The sequence below is a fragment of the Sycon ciliatum genome, chromosome 11 (assembly GCF_964019385.1).
Source record: "Sycon ciliatum chromosome 11, ocSycCili1.1, whole genome shotgun sequence".
NCBI lineage: Eukaryota > Metazoa > Porifera > Calcarea > Leucosolenida > Sycettidae > Sycon > Sycon ciliatum.
Window position 1 is genome coordinate 22,992,554 of NC_088653.1, and position 12,424 is coordinate 23,004,977.

Genomic DNA, 12,424 nt, shown 5'->3' on the forward strand with positions numbered 1-12,424 from the left:
GCTACCACCCCCCCCCCCCCCCCCCCCCCCCCGGTGCGTCTGCCCAGTGTTGACTCCGAGACCCACGGTCGGACGAGCTGCCCAGGCCTCACCACCACTGCCGTTTCCGTGCTGCCTTCTCGATACATACGTATGTACACTGTATATCATGTGCACATTCACATGTCTGAAGGTTTGTGGTTTTTCAATAAAAAATAAAATAAAAAAAGAAGCGAAAAGAATACAAGTCATGTACTTCCAAGTGGTGGCAAAACACAAACAGTCCTACCAGCAATGACTCTGACGTAGTACCCTAGTCCCTAGTCTAGGGTGCGTCTCTTTGGACCCGGAGTGTACCGGTACGCGGTGTATAACCGGTCAGCCATGATATTAATTTCAAGCAAAGTTTGTTCTGGCCTATGCCACAAACAGCCAGTCGCTTTTATCATGCTTTGAAGAAACCCGTTCTGTAAAAAGAAGTAAAACTAAAATGTAAAACTGTGTTACTAAAAGACCTAGATAGTGTAGTGGCATAGGAGTATGCTGTTGCAGTGTTACTGAGTCTGTTGAGTGTTGGCCAAGGCAAAGAGATCAAACTAAACCTCATGAATAAAATAGCGCCGGGCGCTACGCAGTACAGTTTAGTTATGTTGTTGCTAGCGACCGCGATGCTGTTGAGTGTTATTGTACATGCGCCCAGCTAGCTGTCATACAAACAGACAATATTTTCGCACGGCTTTCGCGCCTTCACATACATGTAATAGTACTTAGTAGTAATAGTATGCAAGCAAGCAGCGATTCGATATTCACGATCACGCCTTCAGCTTCAAGTCTTAGTTCAAGTAAAGTAGTTAGTGGTTTTGACTTCAGCTTTTGTTGTGTCAGTAAATTAGTTGCGAACTTACTTTACTGAAGACTGAAGTAATAGTTGAAAGAAGTGAGGACGAATTGGTCACGCTAGGCCCTGAGGCTGAGTTCTTCTCGTTCGTAGCACCCGGAGTCAAAGACTGCTTGTATTTCTCCTCGCCTTGTCACCTGGTCACTACAACGATTTCATAATCATTGTACATAGCTCGCCAGACTTGGCGAAGCAGTGGACCTGGGAAAACTCATTTTATCCCACCGAGTAGTGAATTATTTCATCGAGAGGTCCATAGTACTGTAGTAGTAATAGTAGTGACCATACCAAGTGAACCAATTGGAGCTGAAAAGATTGAGCAGTAGGTTTCCTAGTACTGTATTTCAATTTCCAAGTATTGTCCATCATTGCGGTGCGCGCCATTCAGTGGACGTAGCTGGTACGAGGCCCCGTAGTGTTTCTAACCCGCCGGTCTCCAATTCACGGTTGTCGATGTGGGAATGATTGCAGGCAGCGATAGCTAGCTGGTGATTATCTCGCAGAAGAAGACAAAAAGAAGAGGCCGGTGTTTCGTAGTGGCAGCAGTCGTTGTAGCGGAACGCCTGAGTGCTCCATGTGTGTGCATTGACACAGGTAGGCGCGCTATTAGTGTTACACTGCTGGGCAGCGCTAGGTACAGTGTACAGTGAAACCTGTCTAAGACGACCGCTCAAGGAACCTTCAAGACATGGTCTCTGTTACCAGGTGGTCTCCTTATCCAGGGACGTTCGACTGAAAATAGCATCCCTTGGTCCTGTTTGCAGTGGTCTACAGGAACAGGTGGTCGCCTTATCCGAGTGGTCGCCTTGACAGGTTTTACTGTACGATGATGTACAATACAATAATATTAGTATAGTAGAGACTAGGGACTGAGTGACAGTACAGTGTGCAGCGTGTAGTGGAACAGGGTGGCTACACCGCACTCCATAGCTTGACAGGTTTTACTGTGGGTACTAGTCCAGTGTTGAGTACAGTGATAACACCAAACAGTCGCTGGTCTACACCACGCCGGCGCTAGCACTGCACTCTAGCGGACTCCTAAAACTACACTTATGCCTTATTTATCCGGGCAGTCCGGGACCGGGCACTTTGCGCAACTTCGAAATCTACGTAACTCCGAATCACATACATTTTGATGGGGAAAGGCCATAGATATGGCATACGACGTCACTATTTCCACAAAAAGTGACAAAAGAGTAGTAATATTTCAACTAAAACTCGCCCAACGGGTGCCCGGTAGACCAAAGTGCCCGTAACTTCGGTGTCCGGAAAACGGAGGTATGAGTACCCTTGCTGTATCATTATCACCATGCTAGCTATGGGTCACTGATTGTGAGAGAGCCTGCAGAGAGATCCCATACATGTCAACCTATGGACTATATAACGGGGTGATTAGACAGTTGTCTAAGATCCTCAGGCTGCGTATAGTGCTCTACGTCCAGTGGACAGAGCCGGTAATGCAATGATCACACGGCAATGACACAACCACGTTCTTTTCCGCCATTACTCAGAGTTTCGTGTGAAACACACTCATCAGACAGCAAGTCGAGACATTGCTGTGTGATCATTGTAACAGGGTGGTTACATGTACAAGTACAAGTATGTGCACAGCTCCAGTTCGGGCTAGTCAACATGCGGGCCAGCCCGCTGCATCCGGCATCTCGGGCATGTACAACTATTACCGTATTGTAATCAGCCAAACCATGTGTTGCGTATTGACATGCCGAGCGGGCTGGCCAGGATTCCCCGGTCCGAAGCACCCAGGATCCCGGCCAGGTGGTCCAGAAAACGCACACGTACACAGACTAGCCCGGGCCAGTATACAGAGGAATTGTAAAATTATGATGGTGTTGACACTGCATTCCTTCTATAAAATATGCACTTAGGCCAAACTAAAGAAGGTGTGTGGTTCGACTCACCCGACCGACCGTACAATTTCAGCCCGACCGTAACTTTTTTTCGGCGGGCTGTCGTGTGACTGACGTACGTGGACTGAACACGTCCACGTCTACGTGCTGTGCGGCGTGAGTCTGCGGACGCAGGCGGCTCCTTTTGGACTTGACTTGTAGTTGTACTGCAGTGCAGTGCAGTGAGTGGTACGACTGCTGCCTTGTGCTGGTAGTAGAGTCTACTCGATACGCGTATACAGTGTATTTACATGTACTAAAAATATATATTAAAAAAAAAAAAATCCGCCCGCCCGCCCGTAAAAAAATGTCCATGTTAGTCGAACCACACACCTTCTTTAGTTTGGCCTTATTAACACTGTTTGCGGGCTAACTTGCTCGCTGCAGCTTGGGCTGGAGTTGCATATACACCGTACGGTCCCGTTGATCCGCCCCCTCTCATTCACTCTCTCTCTCTCTCTCTCTCACGCGCATGCACACACACACACACACTCTCTCTCTCTCACTCTCACTCCGGCCCTGGGGTACCCACTTACATGGAGGGTAAGACACAACTACTGACACATGGCCGCTTTCTCTGCTTTTCAAACTCCTTCCTATCCAGCACCAGTTCAATGGCAACCAAGCTAGCCACAGCCACTCTGCCGGGCCTGACAAAAACAGCATCATCTGATACTATGGACACGGCTGCGGCAACGGTGGATGCTGCTGTGGCGCACACAGCTGATGCAACAACAGCCCCCGTCGCCAGCGCCAGTCGGAACGGCAAGCCCGCAGCGACGGCGCGTATCCACATCACGCACTACGAGCGCAGCGAACGAGCGAACCCGTCGCCTGTGCATGTACGCAGCGAGAGCGTGCTCGCTGGTCCAACGCTGCTCGACGACGACCTTCACGACGTCACCACCAGCGACTCTCTGTCCGCTCACCTCGACGACAGGATGACGATATCCCAACCGGCACTGCCGTCCATGCAGCAGGTGCCGCCGTCACGACGAAACCATAGCCGCCTCGGTAACCTCCGCCCCGGCACTGCCAGCTCCATGTCGCGGAGCTCATTCTCCCGTGAGTATTGTATTTTGTATAGAATTTTATTATTTTACTTGGGCATTCCCAACAGACCCTAAGGTCTTCTTACAGGGTGCCCAAGATGAATGAATTTGTTAAGTTCCTGGTGAAATGAATTGGGGATATGATTTGTGCGAAGGGATTCGGGAAGCGCATTAAAACGGCCAGCACCAAGGAATGAAGTGGTGGCTATTATGTGCTGTTGTGTTTTTGCTGTGTGCAATGGAAGCAATGTGCGGTGCAGGGTTCTAGCTAGGTCAAAAATAGCAGGGGTGCTTTCGGTGCTCAATATTTTGACACAGGCCAACTTGACGCACCCATATCACTAAATGTACCATAACTCTGCCGCCGATTTCATTTCTAATCTCCGTGTCTGTGCACGTGCCCCCTCACCGTCTTCCCTGCTCGTCGTTCTTTCCGCAGATCTGAACGAGGACTCGGGTTACCATGGAAACACAGGTGACGGTGGCGTTGATCTCGGTGGCGCTGATCACGAGACGGACGGCTACGGTGGAGAGATGCTGATGCGCGAAGAGAACTATCTGTCCCAGGGCCGTCTGAGCGGCATAACCGGCATCGCCGACTTGGGAACGATTACTTTTCTGGAGCTGCAGGTGAACACGCACCACCAGTCGCTGGGCAACTTTGGCTCTCACGTGCCCAACCTCAAGCACCTCAAGCTCAACGGCAGTCCGCTGAAGTCGCTGCGCGATGTCGGCTCGCAGTTCGACAAGCTGTTGGTTAGTTCACACGGTCTGGTGTTTTTGTTTGAAATCTTGTTTTATCCGCGTTTTGCCTCTAAACTCTTCATAATAATTTTTGTGTTGAATTCTGAATTACGATCCATTTAGTGCACACTGCATGCAAATACTGTATATGAAAATAAAAAATAAAAATGAAACGATTGATTTCGACTGCGAGACGCCCACAGGGTGAATGGCTTTCTAGCTGAGGGAACTTTAGAAAATCTTCTGTATCACTTACTGCAATCATACATTCACTTAACAAAGGCGTCGGAAGGTATTTTAGGGTGGTCCGGTTAGCCACCTGAAGTACAAATTACTCGTGGGGTTGGGCTGGCTCCGGTGAAATATTTCAAAATTTGGAGCCCAGATCAGTGCTTTTTATTCACTCACAGGGTATCCGAGACAAAGAGTGGTACGGTCAATGCCGTAGTGACCGTAGCGTGTCCGATGCCCCTGCTTCCAGACTAACCATGGCTGGCTAACGCCCCCCTACTTTGCATTGGCTTTTGCCATTGGATGGTGAAATAAAAATTAAAGATTAAAAATTGTTCGCTGTCGAAGTCTGAGGAGAAAAAAATTAAAAAATTGAATTGAATTGTGTCTACTCGCTCTTGTGTTTGCGATTTTATAAATGCAGTTTCTAGGCATAGCCGGATGTGGTCTCCATACGTTGGACGGATTGATGGGAATGCCCAACCTGCTGGAGTTGTATGCCGCGCACAATTTCGTGTCTGACCTCAACTCCCTGTTGTCGGCAGATCAGCTGCGAGTGATTGACCTGGAGGGGAATTGCATCGATGATATAGGGCAGGTAGGAGGATAGTGTGTGTGTGTGTGTGTGTGTGTGTGTGTGTGTGTGTGTGTGTGTGTCAGTGTGTGTCAGTGTGTGTGTGTGGTGGTGGTGGTGGTGGTGGTGGTGTGTGTGTGTGTGTGTGTGTGTGTGTGTGTGTGTGTCAGTGTGTGTGTGTGTGTGTGTGTGTGTGTGTGTGTGTGTGTGCCGGTTCATGGACGTCGCAACTCGCTTCGGCCTCACCATCAACCTATCAAAAACCAAAGTAATGGCGGTCGGCTTCGGCATTTCTCCGGAGGATCGTCGTCCATTGGTGGTTGGCGGGGAAATTGTCGAGAATGTGCATGACTTTCGCTACCTGGGCTCCATCATCCATACTGGTGGCCGCACCGCAGTGGACACTCGGTCCCGAATAGCGTCAGCATCTAGGGCATTCGGAGCATTGCGTCGATCTGTCTTTGATGATGGCGATCTTTCACTGCCAACGAAGCGAATGGTGTATGATGCATGCGTGGCTTCTCTTCTCCTTTACGGAGCGGAGTGTTGGGTACCACTGAAAAGCGAGCTTGCGGCGCTGTCCGCCTTCCATCTTCGCTGCATTTCCGCAATCTTAGCCCTCGGTAGAAGAGACACCTGGGACTTCCACATCAACAGGAAGACCATTCTGGAGGCCTGGAATCGTCGAGATCCAGTGGATATTACCACACGTGTTCTTCGCCGCCGTCTGGAGTGGCTAGGCCATCTAGCTAGGATGGACGGCGATAGAACTCCGCGCCAGCTCCTGTTTGGTGCGCTCCTTCTGCCGAGGCCGGCTTGCGGTCCTCGGAAACGGTGGCGAGACTCTGTCAGAGCTGACCTCTCCGCAGTGAACATCGACCACACGGAATGGTACGACCTCGCCCAGGAGCGTGGGAAATGGCGCAGTGCGTATTCCGCTCAACCAGTACTGCGATCGGCTCAGCGTGACACTTCTGTGCTCTGCGATGTTCGCCAGCGTACTTTCGCCCACCAGAAATACAAGAATCGCCACAAGTGCCTGGCCGAGAGGAGGAAGCCCATATCTGAGCAGTCCGGCAGCCGACTATGTAATGCGTGCGGGAGATGGTTCTTGAGTGCTGGCGGGCTAGCTTCGCATAAGTGTCTCTCCAACTCGGCTGCTGAAGTGGCGTCGGTCTCGGCTGTGTCATCGGCAGACTCGGTCCGGAAACAGCGGGTTGCCCTGCCCTGCTGCAGAGCGCATTGTCTCGGCTGCGGTCGCTGCTGCAAGTCATCCCGTGGTTTCGACCTGCATAGCTGTGCTAATTTCCTGTCCAGGAAGTAGAGCGGCGTTTCTGGATCCAATGCTGAACTCAGTGCTGTCGACCCCTGCACAGGGGACACGTGACCATTTGATGGCAGTGTTACCAAGGACCAAGGTGTGTGTCCCATATGGTGCAGTGGTATGTGCAGCGATTTCCAATCGATAGGTTGCGGGTTCGATTCCCGACGATTATGGTCACACACGTCTTTCTTCTCTTTCTCAGACTCTTCCTGACTTTTCTTTCATTCTCCTGGGTGGTTACCAACAGCCAGTGCATGCCGGAGTATGTGGTGTGATGTGTGTGCGGGAAAAAAAAATTAAAAAAGACCAAAAAGTAGGGATTCACTGGCCAGAAAAAGCCACTTCATAGCTGTGTGGTGTAGACCAGGCTGAATAGTGGTGGTCAATTCTTCAGCCTTGCAAGCTGTTGAATGGTGCAATCCCAGCACAAGCTGCTATGGCTTCTGCTGTAGCATCGCTATCATCGCCTCCGGCGATGGGCGTCCAATGGTCCAATGGTGTGTGTGCTCCACGCATTCTGGTTTGCGAGGGGGTTGTTGTTGTTGTTGTTGTTGTCGTCGTCGTCGTTGGTGTTGTAGCTTCTACTAATGCTTCTGTTCCTGACATTGCTGCTGCTGCTGCTGCAGCCGCGTTGAACGCTACAACTTAGCCTATAAGTAGGGATCTCAGCGCGTGAACTGCGCAGCCAATTTGCGCAGGTGAGATTTCGATCCCAAACGCGTCCAGTGCAGAAACCGTGGAAAAGAACATTTTTTCAAAATAAATCAAGTTGAAGAAGACAGTAGAAATGGCTGAATGTTGCGTCCAGGAAAGCACGTTCTACGGCCATCTCCAAGCTACCTATCTCCCAGACACTCTCTCAGAGGAACTATGGAGGGTTAAAGAGCACAACATTTCACTCATGGACGCAGTGTGAACACCTCTTCTACTGAGCGCGATGTCTTCTCTCTGAGTGATAATGGCGGCGATGTTCGCGATGGCTGATGCACTGAAAATCGAAGTTAGGACAATCTAACCGGAGAAAACGTCTGAATTTTTGACTGAATCCTCTCTGAAGTGGGTTCTTGCCGCATGGCAAATTATGAAAATGACCGGGACGATATCGCCTTGGCCACGCTGTCCTTCGGCGGGAATCACAAAGTATGTTCGAACGACGATGAAGATGACGATTCCGCTAGTGTCCACCGCTTCCGCTAGTGTCGAAAATCGACCGTTGCCATTTTCTGCTGTGTCCGCGAGCTGCACTCAAAACTCGATGACGCAATGTATGCACAAACACCCTGCGCACTGCTTGCGCTGAGATCCCTACTATAAGTCGACCTTTTGCGACTAAAAATAGGAGAATTGGTGAGGGTCGACTTACAACCAGAATTCGACTTATAACCGGGAACTATCGGTATCTTCCGATAACAACCTGCACTGCATGCACGAGTGCACCATGCGTACGCATTTTTTGCCAGTTTATAAGGCTGTGTTTACATGAGGCGTTTCAACCCGGGTCAGATTTCAACCCGCCATGAACACAAAGTGAATGACGCGTTTACATGACGCATTGCGCTTGACCCGGGTTGAAATTTCGCGCGGGTTGAGTTCACCCCTCCCCCCCCCCCCCCAGGGGAGGGGTGAAATCAACCCGGGGCAAGAAAATCGTACCAACGTACTTCTGTGCGTATCTCGCGCCAGGTTTGAACAGCACTGCACATGCAAATTTCGCGCGAAAGTATTCACGTGACCATACAGGATTCTAGAAGTGAACTTTTGGCGGTATATCAGTATTCGACCCGGGTCAACTGTCTTCATGTAAACGCTCAGCTATCCAGTATTCAGCCTAAGCCTTTTTCAAGGAAGTGGACAGACTCCAATGAGGAGTGTGTTATGTGATTTATTGATGTGTTAATAGCAGGGGGTGGTTAGCAGTGCTTCGTTGAATGAAACCCTTAAAAACAGAATTAAGACCTCAAGATGCGGGGGAGAGGGGGGGGGGGGGGTCGACTTCTAACCGGTAAAATACGGACATGTACTTGCTGGTCTTACTTATGATTGGTGTTCTCTTTGCACTCTGTTGCCCACCACTGTCGCAGATTGGGTGCCTGGCGCTGTGCCTTGGTCTCGACACACTGACCCTACTGGGCAACCCGCTGTGCACGCGGCCCACGCCCTCGGACCCGGACCCCACGCCCGGCTACGACTACGTCGCAACGGTGCGACGCTACATGCCCGGGTTGAAGGTCCTTGATGAGGCGCCACTCGGCGCGGCCCGACCTTCTACGGCCGCGTCGCTTCAGCGTGCGCGTCCGAAATCCGCGGCACCGTCGTCGAGGCAACGGCCGATGACGTCGTCCGGAGTGCGAGTGCACGATGAGGCGTCGGCGCCAAGCAGCCGCAGAGGTGTGCGTCCTCTGTCGGCGCGTGGCCTCGCGCTGCAGGGATCCAAACTGACGGAATCCATGCATGATCTACCGGACCTGAGCGAGGACGAAATGGATTCGAGCGTGCTCGGCGGCGGTGGCGTTGGAGAGGGCAGGGAATCAGCAGCAGGCGGTGGCGGTTCCGCCTCGAGCTCGTCACTCGTGGCAACGGGCGAGGTCATGCAGGGAACGGCGTCTCGTGCACTGCGCCGTCTCCACCAGCGTCCGGCATCATCGCTTAGCCACAGAGTGTTTCACGGCGGCGACGACCAGGACCCCGATGGGGAGCGACGTCGGCATGAACCACGCGTAGCAATAACGTCTGCTGGTGATGCTACTGCTGCTGCTGCACTGGTGGGTGATGAGAAGAGCATGGCATGCCACACGACAGCGCCAAAGAAAGCCAGCAAGGGTGACCGCAGCAGCAGCAGCAGCACCACCAGCAGCAGCAACAGCGACAGCAGGCATGCACACAGGCAGCAGGCGCGGGGAGACATGGCGCCGTCGACAGCAGCAGCAGCATCATCGAGTCATATTATCACGCCGGTTATGGCCGATACTGGACGGCAGAGGTCGGAGGTGCTGGACGAGCTGCGACACTGGAGACAGACGTTTGACACAGGCGAGGAGCTACTGCGGCAGGCCACACAGCTCAGCCCCGTACGCGACGGAGCGTCAGTCGGCCAAGCTCACGGCGGCCAGCCACCACCACCACCATCGCCTTCGTCAGCATCGTCGCGTTCCGCACGGAAGGTTCGCAAGCTGCCGAGAACACCGAGCGTCGACACTTCAGACGCTCGCGGCGCCGCGCATCAGGAGGCGGCCTCGCGGCGAGCATCGGAGAGCAACGTGATGATTGGACAACTGCCTCCACCACCGGACGGCCCACCTCCGCCCCAGTATCGACGACCTGTGCGACCGGTGACCGCACGTGCCTCACTACAACTGCTCAGCAGGAAGACTACCAGCAGCAGCAGCGGCTCGGGTCACGGCGGCGACAAGAGACCGACGGCATCATCGCGCGCTCCACCTCGAGGTGACAGCGAGCAACGACGACATCACCAGCAGCAGCAAGGTGACTCCGTCCCCATTCCCGGCGGGCCTGGCGAGCAGCCGCGCGTGGTGAGAGCCGGCACCGAGGAGCAGGAGAGAATCCGTCAGCGCCTACGCGGCGGTGTCGGCGGTGATGTCAGCGGCTCGAGGGGATTGCAGCGGCCCAGCACCGCCATGGACAAGAAGTCTGGGTACTTGCCATGAGGGTGAACGTGACAATACATTGATTGATGGATGCACTGGCAACAATCTGCAACTGAATCTCCATGGACAAGAAATCCGGGTGCATGAACATGATTATACTTACCATGACGGTCGTTGACAAGACATTGACGGATGGATTACAGCAACAATCTCCATGGTCAAGAAGTCCAGGTACTTGCCATGACGGTCGTTGACAAGACATTGACGGATGGATTACAGCAACAATCTCCATGGTCAAGAAGTCCAGGTACTTGCCATGACGGTCGTTGACAAGACATTGACGGATGGACTACAGCAACAATCTCCATGGACAAGAAGTCCAGGCACTCGCCATGACCGCAGCAAGACATTCAAGACATTCACTGCAGCAACAATCTCCATAGACCTTGGACAAGAAGTCCAGGTACTTGCCATGACCATGACAAGACATTCACGGATGCACTGCAGCAACAATCTGCAACACAATTTCTAGTTGCGAACGTGGAGCGTGGCTGGTGAACTGTCCGTACTGTCGTCCGCAAGCGTCGTGTGGTCTCGTCAGGTCAAATGAAAAACCTATTTCTACTACAAGTTCTAGTCTAGAGAAGTCTTTATATTTAAAAGAATGAAAAGTGGCGATCGGGATACTTAGTACGTTGTCACACTTGCAGAATGTCTGATTAAACTCAGACATTTTTTTGAGTCCATGGCAATTAACCGTAAAGCGCGGTACTTTCACTTGATTTCAACCAAGAGTAGATAAACAAGAGTGTGCAACTCCGGATCTCTCCTGCACAATCTGCAGATACCCCCGCCCACGGCGGAATTTTTTGTTGACGTCACCTTTTTTCAGAGAAACGCGCAGTTTGCCGCAGAGCAGTGTGAGAGCACGTGCTGGACACCGACCTTGTAGTGTAAAGCCCGGCCAAGAGCACGAGGGAAAACTTTCCGAAAGACTCGCAGCGCGTGCGTCGTCGAAAAGATTACGTCAACAAAAAATTCCGCCGTGGGCCAACCCATCCGCGAGTTGCACACTCTTGTTTATCTACTCTTGTTTCAACTCATCATCTGCGTGATCAGCTAGTCTTTTGCCTATTGGTGGTGTTCTGGAAGCATTCTTTAATAGTCTTTGAGGGTTTATCTTGGATTTGGTGTACGTAATTGTTACGTCACATGCATGTTAGCTGATGAGTATACTTGACCCCCTCCCTCCACTCTCTCTCTCTCTCTCTCTCTCTCTCTCTCTCTCTCTCTCTCTCTCTCTCTCTCACACACACACACACACACACACACACACACACACACACACACACACACACACACACACACACACTCTCTCTCTCTCACACACACACACACACACACACACACACTCTCTCTCTCTCTCTCACACACACACACACACACACACACACACACACACACACACACACACACACACACACACACACACACACACACGCACACACTCTGTCACACGGACGCATGCGCGCCTCACCATAGCAGAAGTAATTCCCTTGAGATGTAGATGCAATGATGTCATGTATTGCCAAATTCGTCAAACCACGAGTCCTCGCTATTGACTATTGTGGTGATGTGTAAGTGGAGTGAGTGGATAACTGAAATGCTCCTGCTTTTCAAAGGACGTCCTCTTACTTTTTATCAGGAATTTGGCGCTACCTTAGCCATAGACCCACAACACTCTCACGGCCACGTCAAGCTAACACATACTGTGACATAGCCGGACATGTCCATGGCATTCCGGGCAGCAGCATCTGGCAGGGCTGGAAGCAGTTTGTCCAGCCCCTAGCCCACCCTCTTGGCTTGGGGGGGGGGGGGGGAGGGGGCAGGGGAGTCGCTTTCACTGTTTCAGCTTGCCGACCGCGTACCGGAGCTGTCAAAATGTTGTGTTCCCTGGTAGCCTACACCATTTGTACACTGCAGATCTACTCTGATGTAGCGCATGATGAGGGCACGGATTGATTGATGAGATGATCAAGACCCATATTATGATAATTATGGTATACCCAAGCACTCACGCCGTCCGGTGGTTACTAATACTAATAGTAAT

The 12,424-nt window shown here is 51.8% G+C and overlaps 1 protein-coding gene across 2 annotated transcripts; it reads left to right on the plus strand.

Annotated features, from left to right (window-relative positions):
* Window positions 1-778: 778 nt before the first annotated feature.
* Window positions 779-11,922, plus strand: LOC135827540 (uncharacterized). Of its 2 annotated transcripts, XM_065340022.1 has the most exons (5): window positions 779-1,471; window positions 3,389-3,849; window positions 4,276-4,592; window positions 5,236-5,409; window positions 8,791-11,922. In XM_065340022.1, exons 2-5 carry the CDS (start codon window positions 3,399-3,401, stop codon window positions 10,372-10,374), a joined length of 2,526 nt encoding a protein of 841 aa, XP_065196094.1. In that variant the 5' UTR covers window positions 779-1,471; window positions 3,389-3,398; the 3' UTR covers window positions 10,375-11,922. The 2 variants fall into 2 exon arrangements, with proteins under 2 accessions (XP_065196094.1, XP_065196093.1); XM_065340021.1 differs by lacking the exon at window positions 779-1,471 and having other exon boundaries at window positions 3,282-3,849.
* Window positions 11,923-12,424: the final 502 nt, after the last annotated feature.